At 48.7% G+C, this 18,231-nt stretch overlaps 1 protein-coding gene across 1 annotated transcript in view; it reads right to left on the bottom strand.

Moving 5' to 3' along the window:
• LOC132679001 (ATP-binding cassette sub-family A member 13) overlaps positions 1–18,231 on the bottom strand; it is a 301,866-nt gene that overhangs the window by 159,620 nt on the left and 124,015 nt on the right. The window contains exon 26 of the mRNA XM_060632081.3: positions 15,596–15,689. Coding sequence (XP_060488064.3) covers positions 15,596–15,689 — 94 coding nt within the window. The remainder of the gene's footprint in view (positions 1–15,595; positions 15,690–18,231) is intronic.

The following is an 18,231-nucleotide window of genomic DNA, read 5'->3' as shown; positions in this document are numbered from 1 at the left end:
ATGCGTTAACTGAACATAAATGGGGGAAATAAAGGGCTAAGATAGTTTATGGTCATGAATCAACCACCAATCAAATATTCATGGCTAAACTCATAGAAGTATTCACATGAATAATTTAACAGACAAAATTAAAATGCTGGACCAAATTGTTATGAATTGTCTTATTTGACTTACGAGTGTAATTCTATTCAAAGAATCCAGTGGCATCCATAACTAGGCACTCTCATTTTACACTGACCCTCAAATTACTTAGAAAAAAATGTCCAGAGATTTTTTTTTGGGGGGAGGGGGTCAGGTGGCTTCAGTGAATACCTTAAAATATCAAGGACGCAGCATGCACTCCAGAATACGATCTCCACGTTGCTGAATACATCCGAATGTTCTTGAAGCTTTTAAAATAAACCATCACAAATGTAATGCCTTCAAGTCCACTTTTAAAAAATGAATACCCCAAACAAAAAATGGGTCAATTAGCAGGTATGAGTGTGTAGTTCATTTATAAATCTACAGGGGCACCCAGGTGGCTCAGTCGGCTGAGTGTCCGACTTCGGCTCTGCTCACGATCTCTCGGCTCATGAGTTCAAAGCCCTGCATCGGGCTCTGTGATGACAGCACTGAGTGTTCTTGGGATTCTCTCTCTCCCTCTCTCTCTCTCTCTGCACCCCTCCCCCACTTGCATTCTCAAAATAAATAAAACATTTAAAAAATAAAAGCAGGATTTGCAGACCACAATAACGCGACTTGCAGTGAAACAAGGAACGCCTGTAAACAGGTAGATGGGTGTCAACACTGGAAATGTCTGTGGGAGACCACCACCAACACCAGCGTCCGGGGGTCCCAGCCCTGCCTCGCACGAAGACCTCCCACACCTCAGACTGGCCGTGGTCTCTTGGCTTCTTACCTATAACACAAAAGGCTTGGACGGGCCATGGCTCCGTCCTTCGTGCTGGCACAAGCTGATGTTGTACGGCTTTCGCACAACTCATGATTTGCCTCATTCATACCATTTGCAGAAGAAAACCAGCCACACATCGAACGTCCTCTTGTTAAGAGAGGTAGGAGAAGGGTTGGCGGGGGGGGTGGGTGCGAAGAGGAAAGGAGGAAACAGAAAAAAGAACGAAACGAAAAAGAAGAATAAAGGAAGATGTTTTGTGATGGTTGTATGTTTAATGATATGACAAAAATCCAAAATAGGATTATTTCTTAAATATTAAACATGGTGACACAAAAAATATACAACCTTCAAAACCAAACTGTGTTACTGCAATCTTGGTTAAATATTCTTTCGGAAAGAACATTATTAATTATGATTAATTGTTTTAAAAGCTAAGAAGGAGAGGCTATATTTATCTAAACTGTTTTATTGATAATAATCTCACAGCAATGTATCACTCGACCTTCAAAATGCTTTATCTGCTCGTTTCTCACAACAACCACATTGCTCCTTTTCATACATGATTTTGATTTTTTTAAGGCTCTTTTTTGTTGTTGTTAAGTAAGTTCTACACTCACCTTGGGGCTCGAACTCATGACCCAGAGATCAAGGGTCAGTCGCACAGGCCACGGACTGAACCAAACTGGCACCTTCATACGGGATTTTTACATTAAAAAAAGAAGAAAAATCTAGGTAGAAGAAGAATTTTCTGTTCACCTCCAAAGTTTTCCCAATTGCTAAACAGGCTAGGGATCACTTTTTCTGTTACTTTCTCTTATTTTCTTTTAGTGTGTGCACAGGCATGTGAGTGGGGAGGGGCAGAGAGAGAGAATCCCCAGCAGGCTCCACGTTCAGTGCAGAGCCCAACTCCGGGCTCGATCTCACGGCCCCAGGATCCTGACTTGAGCCACAATCAAGAGTCGGACGCTCAACCGACTGAGCCCCCCAGCGCCCCGCTTTTTCGATCCTTTAAAAAGCACAGTGATTCACAGCCAAACGATGAAAAGCATCAAGGCAGGATTTCACTCTGGAAGAGGGCTGGGCGTCACGCCCAGCCACATCTTTTTTCTGGAATAGAGATGGCCCCAACTCCTTGGACGGGATTCAACATGCCTTGAGGAGACAGTGACAATGTTCAGGGAACTTATGCTCTGTGGGCAGGTCACTTAAACGAGGGGTTTGGGTTTTTTCTTTCCAACGCACCAAACTCAGGTCTTCCTGCAGCCCCTGAATGGCCCCAACCTGGGGTTGAAAACCCGCGCTCCCTCCAAAGCTCTCCTGGGCTGTCAGGCAACGGAACGAGGGCTCCTCTCTGCCGCACCCGGTCCTCCTTCCAGCCTCGGCCCTGCTCTCCGGCTCCGCTCCCATCACAGTGGGAGGCAGGGTGGACAGCAGGCGGGTGTCTGGGCTCCGCTGAAGGTTGGCTCGAAGGGCTCCTTTGTGAACAGTGAGCAACGACATGCAAGGGGGGCCCTCGAGCTGGCGTGTGGCACATAGTGAGGGTCTATGGATGCAGCCAGAGAAGAAAGCTCCCCATTGCCGAATCTTCTCTTGCACTGTGGCCCTGTGCTCACCACCCCCACTGTTCCGTCCTTGTCGTGTGTGGCCACTGCAAGGGGGCCGAGCTCAGTTCTCCTGGCAAAGCTCAGATCTGAGAACGCTCTCTGGCACTCAGAAGGCGTTCAGAGCCATCTGATGAATGAGGAGCGGACGGATGTGACCAAATGTTGTCTTCGGTGCCCTCACCCACTGGTCACCTGGCTGTGACTTCCCTCCCCCCTCCCCGGTCCCACTTTCCCTGCCCAGAAGCCACACCACCACTCCCTCTAATCCCTTCCTGCCCTTTCCCACGCTCAGCCTCGCCAAGTGCGCCCCCGGGCCCCATTCACCAGCCATCTCTAGGCCACTGATGGCACGTCCACCTCCGTGTGGTTCTCCCTCAGAGCGTAAGCAAGAAAGATGGGGGCACCTGGGTGGCTCAGTCGGTTAGGCAACTGACTTCGGCTCAGGTCATGATCTCAGGGCTTGTGGGTTCAAGCCCCGCGTCGGGCTCTGTGCTGACAGCTCAGAGCCTGGAGCCTGCTTCAGATTCTATGTCTCCCTCTCTCTGCCCCTCCCTTGCTTGCGCTCTTTCTCTATTTCTCTCTCTCTCAAAAAATAAATAAAACATTTAAAAAAATTTGGGGGGAGCGGTGCCTGGGTGGCTCAGTTAGTTAAGCGTCTGACTTCGGCTCAGGTCATGATCTCGCGGTTCGTGGGTTCGAGCCCTGCGTCGGGCTCTGTGCCGACAGCTGGGAGCCTGGAGCCTGCTTCGGATTCTGTGTCTCCCCCTCTCTCTACCCCTCCCCTGCTCATTCTCTGTGTCTCTCTGTCTCTCAATAATAAATAAATATTTTAAAAAATTGTTTTTTAAATTTTTTTAGGGCACCTGGGTTGCTCAGTCGGTTGAACGTCTGACTTCGGCTCAGGTCATGATCTCATGGTTCATGAGTTCGAGTCCCGCATCCAGCTATGTGGTGACAGCTCGGAGCCTAGAGCCTGCTTCAGATTCTGTGTCTCCCTCTCTCTGCCTCTCCCCGGCTCATTCTCTGTCTCTCTCTCTCTCTCTCTCTCTCTCTCTCAAAAGTAAATAAACATTAAAAACATTTTTTTAATTCTTTTAAATAAATACACAAAATGACACTCTCAACCCTTGACCCTACAATGGACGTGTTCCTAAAGGTTGCCCAGAGCCACTCTGCCTCCATTTCCCCAGTTTTCCACCATTATCTTGGTAGCAAGGGGCACACTTAAGATGAGCGAGGCCCCTCCTTTGTCAAACGTGTCACAAGAAGGGCCGATTCCAGGTCAGGGTCCGCGGTGGGAGCCGCTACTCTTCACCAGCTTGGGGTTTCCTTGGGCAGCTCTGACCGAGAGGGGCTGGGCTTCACAAGCTCCACCGGCCCCTCGCGGCCCCGACAGAAGCGGCTGCTCCCTGACACCTGCCGCCAGCGTTTATTGGCCCATGTCTATCTCAATTCGGCCTTCTCTCTGGCACACTGCCTCATGCAGAGCCCCTGCCGGGAGCTCTCCGCTCATCTCGCTAACGCCGCCAACAAACCTTCCCTGGCATGTGTAATTGGCGGCGGGCACGGTCCCCCCCACCTGGCTGGCCGGGGAGGCGGTGTTTGAAGCTGGAGGAAGTGTGGACAAAGCAGAGAAGACGGCGCTAGGGGCTGAACACCGCCGCTCGGCCTGCAAGACACATGCAGAATTTGGAACAGCTCTTTGAAGAGGCCGAGAATTACAGGCTCCCCGTGCAGGAGAGGCTGTTCAAACAGGATTGTCTCCAAAAGCAAAGGAAAGGCTGCACACCCTTCAGATTAATCACTGCCAAATTGCTTTCCATCATCACAAGAAGTAGCAATTAGGAATGAAATACAGAGGATTAAATGGTGGGAGGAAAGGGAGAAGATTTTAGGTAAAGTGGGACTGACAGAGCTGAGAATTTCACTGCAACCTCAGACCTCACATGGGGCAGGGGGGTAAGGCTTCAGTAGGGAAGTAAGGAAGGAGGGAGGGAGGAGGGAGGTGGGAAGAGAGGGGGGAAGGAAGGGAGGAGGGAGGGATGAAAGGAGGAAGGACAGGGAAGGAAGTGAAGAAGGAGGGAAGGGAGGAAGGAGAGAGGAGGGAAGAAAGAAGGGATGGATCAAGGAGGGAGGAGGAAAGGAGGACAGAAGGAAGGGAGGGAGGGAGGAAAGGAGGAGGGAGGGAGGAGGGACGGGGAAGGAAGTGAAGGAGGGAAGGGAGGGAGGAGGAAGGGAGGGAGGAGGAAGGAGGGGAGAAAAAAGGGAGGGATGAAGGAGGGAGGAGGAAAAGACCAGGGAAGGGAGGGAGGAAGGAAAGGAGAAGGGAGGGAGGAGGGAGGGAGGGAAGGATGGGAGGGAGGAGGGAAGGGAGAAAGGAAGGGAGGGAGGAGACAAGAAAGCCATTGCCAAAGCCTTACAAGGAGAAAACACCTGTTGCCCAGATTCACTCTGTACCAGCTGAATATGTGACATGACTTTTCACCTGAACTTTGGCCTTGATGAGACTCTAACCTGGCTGGTGTTTCTCACAGATGGCCATAGCCCACCTGAATCAAAGGAAATTGGGGTGTTTGTTAAAACCTGTAAATGTCTCAGTCTCGGCACTAAAATTTATGGAAGTTGGCCTAAGAATCTGCCATTTCAATAACCATCCAAGTTTTTTTTCCCTTTTTTTTTTTTTTTTTTTTTTTTGAAGAACGCCATCCTAACAGGGATGCGGTGATGTCTCACTGTGGTTTTGATCCCAAGTCCTCTGACGACAAGTGACAGTGAGCATCTTTCATGCACCTGCTGTCCATCTATGGAAAAATGTCTGTTCCAATGCTTTGCCCATTTTTTAAAAAATGTTTATTTATTTTGAGAGACAGAGAGAGTGAACAGGGGAGGGGCAAAGAGAGAGGAGGAGAGAGAATCCTAATCAGGCCCCATGCTGTCAGCACAGAGCCCAGTGTGGGGCTCGATCCCATGAACTTTAAGACCACGACCTGAGCCAAAATCAAGAGCTGGACGCTCAACCGACAGAGCCCCCCAGGCATTCCTGCTTTGCCCATTTTTTAATTGGGTCTCTTGTCTTTTTGCTATCGAGTTATAGGAGTTACAGGAGTTCTCTACATCTTGTGGCTATCAATCCCTGATCGGATCCGTGGGGTGCAAACACTTTCTTTCCAGCGGCGGATTTCCTTTTCATTCTACCAATCCCTTTGCTGTGCAGAAGCTTTTTTGGGGACGGGGGAAACCAGCGCCCTCCATGCTCTGCTGGTGGCAATGCAAACTGGTGCAGTCGCTGTGGAGGACAGTATGGAGGCTCCTCAAAAATCTCAAAAACAGAACTACCCCCCCAAACCCTGAAATCAGGACCTTGGAGAGATCCCATGCAATGATATGATACACCAGGCACCCCACACTCCTCACACCGGCCCAAAGTCCATCAACAGATGAATAAAGAAAGAGAATGAGCATGTGCGCACGTGTGTGTGTGTGTGTGTGTGTGTGTGTGTGTGTGTGTGAGAGAGAGAGAGACAGAGAGACAGAGAGAGAGACAGAGGGAGAGACAGAGAGAGAGAGAGAGAGAGAGAGAGAGAGACAGGGATGGAGTAACTATAGAGCAGCATTACTCAGCCCTAAATAAATGGCAATTTGACACCTGCTACCGCATATTTGAGCCTAGTGGACATTGTGATGAGTGAAATAAACCCATCATCGCAGGACAAATACTGCTTGATTCCATTTATCTGAGGAATCTAAAATCCCCAAATTCCTGGGGCGCCTGGGGGAGGGCTCAGGCTTGATGAGTGGTCATGTCATGATCTCATGATTCATGAGTTCAAGCCCCACATCAGGCTCAGCGCTGACAGTGTGGAGTCTGCTTGGGATTCTCTCTTTCCCTCTCTCTCAAAATAAATAAACATTAAAAGGGGCGCCTGGGTGGCTCAGTCGGTTGGGCATCCAACTTCAGCTCAGGTCATGACTTCATGGTTCATGAGTTCAAGCCCCACATCGAGCTCTGTGCTGACAGCTCAGAGCCTGGAGCCTGCTTCAGATTCTGTGTCTCCTTCTCTCTCTACCCCTCCCCTGCTCACACTCTGTCTCTCTCTCTCTCAAAAATAAATAAACACTAAAGAGAGTGTTTAAAAATTTTTTTTAAATAAAATGGATTCTTACAAGCAGCACAGAGTGGTGGTCGCCAGGGGCTGGAGGGGTGGATACAGGAGTCGTTTTTCAATGTACAGAGAGTTTCAGTGACGCAGGACGAATCAGTATGGACCCGCTGCACTGAACGTGGGGCTTCTCTGCTGCTGCTTCTTTTCCCCAGAGGAAGAACCACGAGCATGTGGCAACCCTCCAGGGGAAGATCCAGGAGATTTGGGGGGCAGGGATTGAAGACGCAGATAAAGAAAGAATTATTGCCTGTGCTATGGCCTGGAAGAGGGGCCTGGGGTCCTGTAGCAGCAGGGATGGGGTGTGCTGGGTGGGAGGCCTCCCTGAGAGCAGGACAGCAGCAGACCAGGCTGGGGTGGGGGGCAGCGCTGACAGAGGCCACTGGGAACCTGCAAACATCCCCTGGGAGAAAACGGACACCGTCGTGTAGGTGATGGGAAAGCAGCCTGTCACCCTGTACGAGGGGCTCCAGAAGGCACTGAGGGATACAGAGGAAGGGCCGCTAGCTGCCCAGGGGAGCTGAGAGGTGGTCAGAGGAGGGGACTCCTGATCCGAGCCACACCAGGCCTGGTCACAGGGGCTCAAAGTCTACCAGCCAAACCCCTCCACTGTGTGTGTCCAGCAGCGGCACGTGCTGTTGTGCGGGACGGTCTAGCTGCCATTTCAAAACACCAAGCCCAGGTGGTTTAAGCCACAGACATTCACGGCTCACAGTCAGGAGGCTGGAAGCCCAAGATCAAGGTGACCAGGTGACCGCAGGGTTGGTGTCCTCTGAGGCCTCTCCCTTGGCTGGCAGACGACCCCTTTCTCCAGGTCTCCCCGGGGTCTCCTCTGTGCGGGCACTGCCATCTTTGCCCAATCCCCCCCCCTTCTCACAAGGACACTGGTCAGACTGGGTAAGGACCCACTTGTACCCCTCACGGTTACCCTAATTCCTTTTTCAAAGATCCTGTATCTGCAAATATAGTCACATGCTCAGGTCCTGGGGGCTCAACATACAAATGGGGGGGCAGAGGGACAGGGACACAATTCATTCCAGAACACCAGTGCGCTGCTGGGAATCAGCACAAAGAGAACAGACTGAGAATTTGTGGTTCTAGACAGAATCCTCCTACAGCTATCACCCCGAAGCGGCGGAGCTCCAGGGGTGCTGCCTGGACCCACGGTACCACCGGGTCACTGTTGAGAAATGCAAGTTCTCGGGCCCCACCCAGGAACCCCTGAATCGGGAAATCAGGGGGTGAGGCCCAGGAATCTGTGTTCTACAAAATCTGCAGGTCACTGTGATGATGCTAGATCACCACCTCTCCCGGGGAGTCAAGGAGTGAATCCAGTCACCCACGCATCCTTCAAACACTGTGACACACAGTACTCTGGGGGCTTGGAAAAGCCTTTGCAGAAAAGGGAAGGATCCAAAGAATGTATTTTCTTTGATCCAAAGAGACTCCAGCACCTGGCATTGTGCCTGGGTGGGAGTTTCGCGCTGGACCCACCAGGGTTCAGGCAAATCTCCACGGCTCAATTTCTACATGAGAATAATGGCTGCAGGAAAGCCTATTTGCAAAATGTCCAGGAGGACTGGGTAAGAAAATGCACAGAGGACGCCTCTCATCGTGTCCGGTCGATGGTGTCGGGGCTCCAAGAAGAAGTAATTTGCACACCTTACATGGCAGGGACAGATGTGCCCTCTGGGCACGGTCTCTGTAACTCATTTCTCTGGCATGACTAGGCTCCCAATGCTTAAAATATCTGTATTTTATATTTTATGTTGCCTTCATCCATCTATCAGAGGAGCAATAGGTGAGTTATTTGAGAGCGAGCCCCTTAGAAGACTTTCTGAAGATACACGGCAAGCGTGGAGGGAAGGGGTGCCCCCGGGCAGGGGCGGCCAGAGTCAGGAATCGGAACAAAAATGTAATTCCTGAGGGCACCAACAGAAAGGGAAAGGTTTCGGTAAGTGATTATTCCAGAAATTCCCTTTCTCGAGTGTGGATCACGCTCCCGTCCCTGAAAAGTGAGTGAGCGCTTTACCCAGAAGACGGTTTCACACCGTCTCCAAAATCCTGATCCAGCCCTTTGGTAAAGTTATATCTGCTAAGTAATATAAATTTCACTGACGGAGAGGCTTCCTGTGGAGCTTTGTGGGAGGATTCGCAGAACACAATAAAACTGGGAAATTCAGGAAATGTCATACCAAATTTGTGGTCATGTGTCTTGATCTCACGTTTTGTTTTAAGTAATGAAATACTTAAATAGATATTTTAATGACATTTTTTCCAGTTCCATAATTTGTAATTTGGATGATAAGTAACACTGCCTTTTTATATCATATTTTACAAAGGTAATAGAAAACATAATGTTTCTTTCCTCGGGGTTCTTTTTAAAATTTAACATACCGCTCCTTTTCACATAACAGTAGTTTTTCATTTTTTTTGCACATTTTATTTCTAACATATTTGCATGGATTTTCATAATGTCCCCCAAATTCAGAACATGAAATTACCATTTTTTTCAAAACAGATGCATCACCGTCACAAAGAGGATGTATGCGGGCAATACCTTTCAATGTAAATTATCCTAAGTTCTCAAGGATGACAAAATGTTTATGAGAACATAATCATATTTTCTTTGAATTTGCCCTTACATAAAAAAGTCATTAGCTAATGTACCTTAAAATACGAGAATGCTCAGAAATGAAGCCTTTAGGTAAAATGCTAATAATGAAAAGAGAAAATAATGTGTCTGCCCAGTTAAAATAAAATTTGTATATACACAGTAAAAGAGAGACAAATTACGATATATGCAGAATATTACTACATAGAAATGACACAAGCAATAACATAAATGGATCGAAGTGGCAAAATACGGAGAAAAAACAGACTCCTGTGCACACACGATGACCCCATTTACATGAAGTCCAACAACAAGCACAATTACTGTAAGGTGAGGGCATCACCTTTTGGGGAGGGGGTCTGACTTGGAGAGGGCAGAGGGCCCAGCAAGGTGCTGGGAATGCTCTATCTGGACCTGGGTGGTGGTGACACCATATAAAAACTCATCTAATCGTGTGATCAAGAAATATGCCATTTGTGATAAAAATACAAGCAGTTGATGTTACTAAAGCAAACTTAAGACACTATCCTTCAAAACTACATCATTCATGAGGGAAGGAAACAACAACCGTGTTGTAAGAGAGGAAATTTCAATGGCTAATAAACCCGAAGGGGAATTCAATTTAGCATATGGTACTAGTCGTTTGGCAGGGAGAGGTCTACAATGGCCCCCCAATCACCCCTACTTCACAGAAGGTTCCAATCCCCCGAGTGTGGGTCTGTCACCCCCCACCCTCGGATTACACGTACAGAAAAAGTGAAGAGCTTTGGAAGATCTGGTCACTGATCAGTCGCCTTTCAGTGAATCAAAACAAGAGATTCTTGTACTCACTTTGAAGCAGAAACATGTCCTGTTGGGAGGGGACCATGTGGCTAAGATTCCAGATGACTCCTTAGGAGCTGAGAGCACACCCAACCAACAGCCAGCCAACCCCCAGGTGGACGTTGGTCCTAAACCCACACAGAGCTGAATTCTGCCAACAAGCTCAATAGGCTTCTAAGACAGCCCTGTTAAGAGTTGGTGGTCTTGCGATACTGTGCTTTATAATGAGGGGACCCTGGGGGGCTCAGCTGCTTACGCGTCCGACTTCGGCTCAGGTCACGATCTCACAGTTCGTGGGTTTGAGTCCTCCGTCGGGCTCTGTGGTGACAGCTCGGAGCCTGCTTGGGATTCTGTGTGTGTCTCTCTCTCTGTCCCTCCCATGTTCACACACACACACACACACACACACACACACACATTCTTTCTCTCTCTCTCTCAAAATTAAATGAACATTAAAAAAAAATTTAAATAAATAAGATGTGATTTATACTAAGAAATGTGTATCTGCTCTTTGTCCATTTCTTGCAGACCTCTGGATTTTCCTAAGTGGTGACAGCAACAAGGGTGTCTGCAGTTATGTCAATGACCTTAATGAGGTGACTTTTGGAACTCACTCTAAGAGCCTGGGGAACCCACCACATAACTATAGGGTTGGACCTTCCAACCTCCCCTTGACCCCTCACTGGCCAGCGGCCAATGATTTAATCAGTCATGCCGGTGTAATGAAGCCGCCATAAAACCCCAAAAGGATGGGGTTCAGAGAGCCCCCATGTGGGTGAGCACTTGGCATTCGGGGAGACTGGCACCTGGAGAGGCCTGGGAACTCTGCAGCCCCTCCCACATGCCCTGACTTTTACATCTGGCAAATTCTAACACATGCTTCATGGTGGGTGAACCTTAAAGCCATTCTGCTAAATGACATAAGCCAATCGCCAGAGAGCAAACAGTGTAGGCTTCCTCTTACGTGAGGTCTCGAGAACAGTGAGCTTCATACAGATGAAAAGGGGAAAGCTGTCTGCCAGGGGCGGGGAAGGGGGGAGTCAGGGCTTACTGTGTACGGTTTCGGTTGGAGAAGGCGAGAGAGCTCTGGAGACGGCGGTCACGGCTGCAAAATAACATAAATGTACTGGACGCCACAGAACAGCACCCGTGAAAATGGTAAAGCTTGTATGAAGCCTATTCTACCCCAGGGAATGAATGAATGAATGAATATTACAGTTCACCACATTCATCAATCATTTGGTGTTCTCCTCTGCTAATAAACTTTTTAGGTGAAAAAAATAAAAATAAAAAGTAAGAATTAAGACTGTGTCTCAGAGACCGACTCAACCAAACCAGAGGGCTCCGAGGGAGCTTCGTGGTGCCGTTCCCTCTGCCCCTCACCATCTCTGCAGAACCAAAAATAGAGAAGAAATTATCTCACAAAAAGATCTGGATTGGGTCTGATGAGGAATACTACTGGAATCCAAGGAAGTTCCACAAAGTTCCCGAGAAAGTAGCTCGTCAGATACGATGTCAACACGGACGAAAGGTTCGGGATGAGACAAAAAGTATGATTTATGCAACTAAAGAGGCTAACACACGTGACACAAAAGCTGACAGAAGCCGTGGGAGGAAGAGACAATCGGGCAACGAGCTGGAAACAACAACAGTCCAATTTCACTACTGGATAGAATGAGCTACCAGAACATCAAGGAGGATATCACACACTTGAACAGCTGTGTAGACAAGGCAGACAGAAGGGCATCTACGGAACATACCACCGTCACGACAGATACATACTCCTTTCACAGGCACAAGGAGCACTCTGAGGGTGGACCATATTTCAGCCCATAAACGAGCCTTAGTAAGTTAAAAAGTTGTAAAATCATACAAAACATTTTCCTCTGGTCAGAGTAGAACGATATGGGACTGTAGTAACAAAAAGAAATCTGGGAAACTCACAAATATGTGGAAATTTGAAAACATAATCTTGGAGCCACCTGGCTGGCTCAGTTGGAAGAAAGAGCTTGAGACTCTTGATGGCGGGGTCGTGAGTTCAAGCCCCACGCTGGGCGTAGCAATCACTTAAATATTTTTAAAATAATAGTAGAGGCGCCTGGGGGGCTCAGGTAGTTAAGCGTCCGACTTTGGCTCAGGTCATGATCTCACAACTTGTGGGTTCAAGCCCTGCGTCGGGCTCTGTGCTGACAGCTCGGAGCCTGGAGCCTGCTTCGGATTCTGTGTCTCCCTCTCTCTCTCTCTGTCCCTCCCCCACTACCGCCCTGTCTTTATCTCTCTCTGTCAAAAATAAACAAACAAAACATTTTTTAAAGCATAATCTTAAATAACCAGTGTGCCAAAGAAGAAATCAAAGGAAAAGTTTGTAAATACTGGTAGATAAATTAAAGTGAAGGTACAAGATCCGCAGATTGGGGGACCCACGGAAGCAGCATGCAAAGGGGCATTCACAGCTGTAAATGTGAGTGTAAAAGAAGAAAGATCTCAAATCAGGAGAAAAAGAGCAAACCACATCTAATGCAAGTCGAAGGAAATAATAAAAATCAGAGCTGAAATTCATGAAATGGAAATGGAGAATGAACAGAGTATCACTGAAAATAAAAGCTGTTTCTGTGAGATTAACAAAATTGACAACACGTTAGCTAAATTAACCCCCCCCCCAAAAAAAAGGAAGTGTAAATTTTTAGACTCAGAAATGCAAGATTCTGGTTACTACCAACCCCACCTAAATAAAAGGGATCATAGATGGATGTTATGGACAGCTATTCGCCAATAAATCAGGTAACTCACATGAAACAGACGTGTGCCTAGGAAGACACAAAACATCGAAACTGACTCAGGAAGAGATAAATAATATGAATAGACGTATAACAAGTAAAGAAACCAAAATATTAGTTTCTTTAAAAACTACCTGCAAAGAAAATTCAGACCCAGATGGCTTCACTGGTGAATTCGACCAGACATGTATTAAAGAATGAATTCTTCACAAATACTTCCAAAAAAATACAGGAGGAGGAAGTACTTCCCAACTCATGCTGTAAGGTGAGTAATAAATACCACAATGGCAACACCAGACAAAGACATCAAGAGAAAAACAAAACAGAACTGCAGACTATTATAGACTCAAAAGCCCCAACAAAATACTAACAAATCAAACCCAGCAATCTATTAAAGAATTATATATCATGAAACCAAGTGGAATTTATTGGAGTTGGTCAATGAAATGCTGCTTTAACACCTAAAACTCAATTCGTGTAATATATCACATCAATAAATAAAGGGCAAAAAATACACATGATCATCTCAGTAGATGCAGAAAAAGCACTTGGCAATATCCCCCCACCCGTTCATGATGAAAACCTCTCATCAAACCAGAAATAGAAATTTCCACGACTGCATAAAAGGCATCCATGAAAACCCCAGGGTTAACATCCCACTTCTCACAATTCCGCAATAAAAGACTTACAACTCCAGAAATAAAATTAGCCCAATTTTTTAAATGGGCAAAAGATCTGAACAGACATTTCTCCAAAATGATGTGCAAACACCGATAAGCTGACAAAGAGAGACTCCATGTAGTCGGCCGTCAGGAGAATGCAAATCAAAACCACCACGAGCAAGCGCCCCCGCCAGCCCCCCGAGATGTCTGGGGTCCACACCATGGGCAGTCACAAGTGGCCAATGGGCAAGTGGGAGAAACTGGATCCCCCTGTCCTGCTTGGGGGAACGTCAACAGCGTGCCTTTAGGTAACAGCTTGACGGTCAGTCCGTCATACGGCTAAATGTGCAATCCAGCAATTCCACTCCCAGGCATGTGCCCAGGAGAAAATACATGCCCGTAAAAACCTTGCACACAAATGTTTGTGACGGCGTATTCTTAAGAGCCAAACACCGGAAGCAATCCAAATGACCAACAGCTAATGGACAAAACGTGGTGTATCCATACAGAAGAAGGGCATCCGACCATCAAAGAAAATGAAGCATTGACACCCATTGCCACATGGATGACAGTCAAGGGGCGCCTGGGGAACGTCAGTCACTTAAGCGTCTGATTCTTGATTTCAGCTCTGGTCGTGATGTCACGGTTCGTGAGTTCGAGCCTTGCATCAGGTTCTGATCTGACAGTGCAGAGCCTGCTCGGGATTCTCTCTCTCTCTGTCTCTCTCTCTCTCCTTCTCTCTCTGCCCCTCTCCTGCTTGCTCTCTTACACTCTCTCTTCCAAAATAAATGAACTTAAAAAAAAAGAAAAAGGCAGTCAAAAAAGACCACATATTACATGATAACATTTGTATGAAATGCCCAGAATAAGCACATGTACAGAAACAGACGGCAGGTAACAAGTTCCCAGGGCAACGGGAAGGAACAGCTAAGTCGAGGCACATTTTCTTTTCAGGATAAAGGAAATTGTCCCACAGCCGACAGTGGGGAGGGATGCCCAACTCCGAATACACTAAGAACTGCCGAACAGTACATGTTAAGTGGGCGAATGGTGTAGTATGTGAATTATACCTCGGAACAACTGCTTACGTCAGATACGCCCAACCCACTGAATCATTAGGGACAAGCAAATTAAAACCACTATGAGAAACCACTGGAAACCAATTACAATGCCTAAAACAGGTCATTAAAAATACATATTTATTTTGAGAGAGAGAGAGCACGCAAGAGAGCAGGGGAGGAGCAGAAAGAGAGAGAAAGAGAGAGAGAGAGAGAGAGAATCCCAAGCAGGCTCTGTGCTGTCAGTACAGAGCCTGATGCCGGGCTCCAACTCACAAACTGTGACATCATGACCTGAGCTGAAATCAAGAGTCAGACGCTTATGCCACTGAGCCCCCCATGCATCCCTGAAACAGGTTTTTTGAGGCTGGTTACACCAGATCTGCAGGAAGGGGGCAGCTGGCACTTTGTCCCCCTGTCCACCCACCAGCCCGCCCACCTCCAGGGCCCAGCTCAGCACTCACAGTGTGCCATTGTTCCTAAATAGGCAGCGACAGCCACACCCTGGAAACCACACCTGGCGTCTGCCCCGGCCCCCATGCCCGAGCGAGCAGATGTCAGCACTTGGCACCTAGGTCCACACTGAGGTCTCGCAGGGACAGAAGCCCCGGGAAGGCAGAGCTCCCATCTGGATGCTCCTGGCACGGAGCCCGCGCGTCACAGGCACACAGAGAACGCAGGCTGAGTCGCGTTGTGTGTGACGCAGAGGACACCGGATGACGGATGACGGTCCTCCTTACCCTGATTTTACACAAGAAGAAACCTCTTCTACGGTAAGTCCTGATCTGAAGGAAAGATAAAGCTGCTCGCCAAGCACGCGCTCACTTTATACCAGTCAGGACGAGACCTTCAGCCTTGCTTCCTGGGCCGTGACCTGTGTCCCCAGTTACCGCCCCGGCTGCCTTCAGTCCCTTCATGTCCCAGCTTTGCGCCGAGCGGCTCTGGGTGAAGGATGCAGACGTCATCCCCTCAGCAGAAATGCAGAGACGTGCCGGGTACTTACAGTGCTCTGGAGGCCCGTGGTCCCACGGCTCAACGCCGGCTCCCAGAGCAGCGTCCGATTGCTTTTTGGAACCTTGCAGCAGCGTCAGGAACACCTTTATGAAAATTAAAAAAGACCTTCTTATTATCTCCTACCCATTTTCACAACGCACTCCTGGCCTTTAGCCTCAGTCCCCCAGCAAGGTCATTATGACAACAGACACCACACGCCGTTATCTCATGAGCTTTTCCCATCACTGGCCTGGCGGTAAGGCCGCCCAGTTCTCCGCAAGCTGGTTGTAAGGCTGCTCCGGGGATACAAGGCGAGGGAAACCTGACCGTGGACCTCAGGGCATTTACGGGCATGGTGGGGTCAATCCAAGCAAGAAGCAGGCAGGGCAAAGGAGGCGCCCACGATACAGTGTCCAAAGCAACGGGGAGTTGTGACTGGCTACACCAGAGTCTTAGAAGTTCAGAGATGGGGGCGCTTGGGGGGCTCAGTCGGTTAAGCATCTGACTCTTGATCTCGGCTCAGGTCAGAGTCTCACAGTTTGTGGGTTCAAGCCCCACATCAGGCTCTGAGCTGACAACACGAACCCTGCTTAGGATTCTCTCTCACCCTCGCTCTCTGCTCCTCCCCCATTTGTCTCTCTCTCTCTCTCTCTCTCTCTCTCTCTCTCTCTCTCAAAATAAATAAATAAATTTAAAAAAAAAGTTCAGAGACTGAATGGAGAAACTCGTGACACAGCTTATTTGGCATGGGTGAGACACACTGGTAAGAGCCCCCACTGGACGTGGCGTTTCCACAGGAGTGCCACGTCCCCGGGAGCAGCGTGTTTAAGTAACGGCTTGAGGTCTCTATTCAGTTCATGCTGGAAGCAAAATCCAGTTTCAGTGAGCTCAGATCCAACGACTGGGTCCCAAACCAGCACGAGAGGTGAGAAGCCGCCCGAGCCCTAGAGGCACCTGGAGGTCTGGCAGGTTCCACGGAGAGGTGAGGGGGTGTCCCTAACATACATCGGCAGGTGCGTGGGACCGGCGGCTGGCTCGTGCGTGAACGCCCTGTGCCACCACCACCGCGGGAAGGGCTGGGGCTCAGGGCTTGAGGACGACGCTCCCCACAACACGTCAGGCCAGCGGGCATGGGACCCAGGGCCCACCGTGTCGGCCGCATGGTCTCGGGAGCAGGGGCGGCACTGACGAGCAGCTGAAATTCGGTGGATGACGGCTTCCAGTCATTTGCGCGAACCGCACTTGGCGTTTCCGTAAACAGTGCAACCTCTGATTGCTTATTTAGGGGAGTAAGTACAAAGGTACTGACTATCTCTGGGTGTTTGGGGGACCCTCCAGCCCGCAGGGAAGACGGGGAGAGGGCACCAGAGAAGAGAAGAAAGCAAGAAGCCTGTGGGAGGGCAGAGACGCATCATTTCTCTGCGTGTGGCTCATTAGTTTGACACAGAATCCCGCTGAAAGAATCCAAGTCCCACCCCGGTGAAGGGCCACGAGGTTTCACTGGATCCTACGCGGGGACTCTGAATTGTAAGGTAACCCCTTGTGGATTCCAGGAAGACCCCGAGGAAAAGAAGCAAACCTCACGACCCCTCGAGTATCACCTGCATCACCACCACCAGGAATAATAGTAACTAACAATTAGTAACAATGCTGTGCCAGTGCGTCACTTCGGGAAACTGTTTGCCACTCTTCCTTTCCCCTCACGATAAACGGTAACAATAAGACGTGTAACAGAGGGGTTGCAAGCAGTGAACGCATTGCTGCATGGCGGAAGGAAAATGCCCAACGGAAGCTCCCACGTCTGGTCCTAGGAGAGGCCAAGCAGGGGGAGGACGAGAAGTACCATGTGGCATGTCCCTGAGGTGTCACTTCAATTCATTCTCAGCCCAACCCAGTGAGACCAGTACTGTTAGCCCCACTAATGAGGAACGCACCTAGGACTGACGAGTTAAGCCTTCACCCAGCGCATTCAGAAAGATACACATTCACCCAGGGCATTTATAGAGAACGAAATTAAAAAGAGTAGAAATAGGGGCACCTGGGTGTCTTGGTCGGTTGAGTGTCCAACTCGTGATTTCGGTTCAGGTTGTGATCCCAGTGTCATGGGATCAAGCCCCACATCGGGTTCTGTGTTGACAGCCTGGAGCCTCCTTGGGATTCTCTCTCCCTCTCTCTCTGCCCCTCCCCTCCTTTATCTCTTTCTCTCAAAAATAAATAAATATTTTTATGGGGTGCCTGGGTGGCTCAGTCAGTGAAGCATCCAACTTCGGCTCAGGTCACGATCTGTTTTTGGGTTCAAACCCCCTGTCGGGCTCTGTGCTGACAGCTTGGAGCCTAGAGCCTGCTTCGGATTCTGGGTCTCCCTCTCTCTCTGCCCCTCCCCTGTTCATGCTCTGTCTCTGTGTCTCAAAAATAAATAAACATTTAAATAAAATTTTAAAAAAGGAATAAAATAAATAGATATTTTTTAAAAAGGGAATTCTTTTTAAAAAAAATTTCTTTAATGTGTATTTATTTTTGAGAGAGAAAGAGAGACAGAGCACAAGCAAGGGAAGGGGCAGAGATACAGAGAGAGAGGGAGACACAGAATCCGAAGCAGGATCCAGGCTCTGAGCCATCAGCACAGAGTGGGACACAGGGCTCGAA

The sequence above is a fragment of the Panthera onca genome, chromosome A2 (genome assembly GCF_046562875.1).
Source record: "Panthera onca isolate mPanOnc1 chromosome A2, mPanOnc1 haplotype 2, whole genome shotgun sequence".
NCBI classification, from domain to species: Eukaryota; Metazoa; Chordata; class Mammalia; order Carnivora; family Felidae; genus Panthera; species Panthera onca.
Note: the sequence above shows the minus strand (reverse complement) of the source record. Positions and strands in the feature narration are given on the sequence as shown.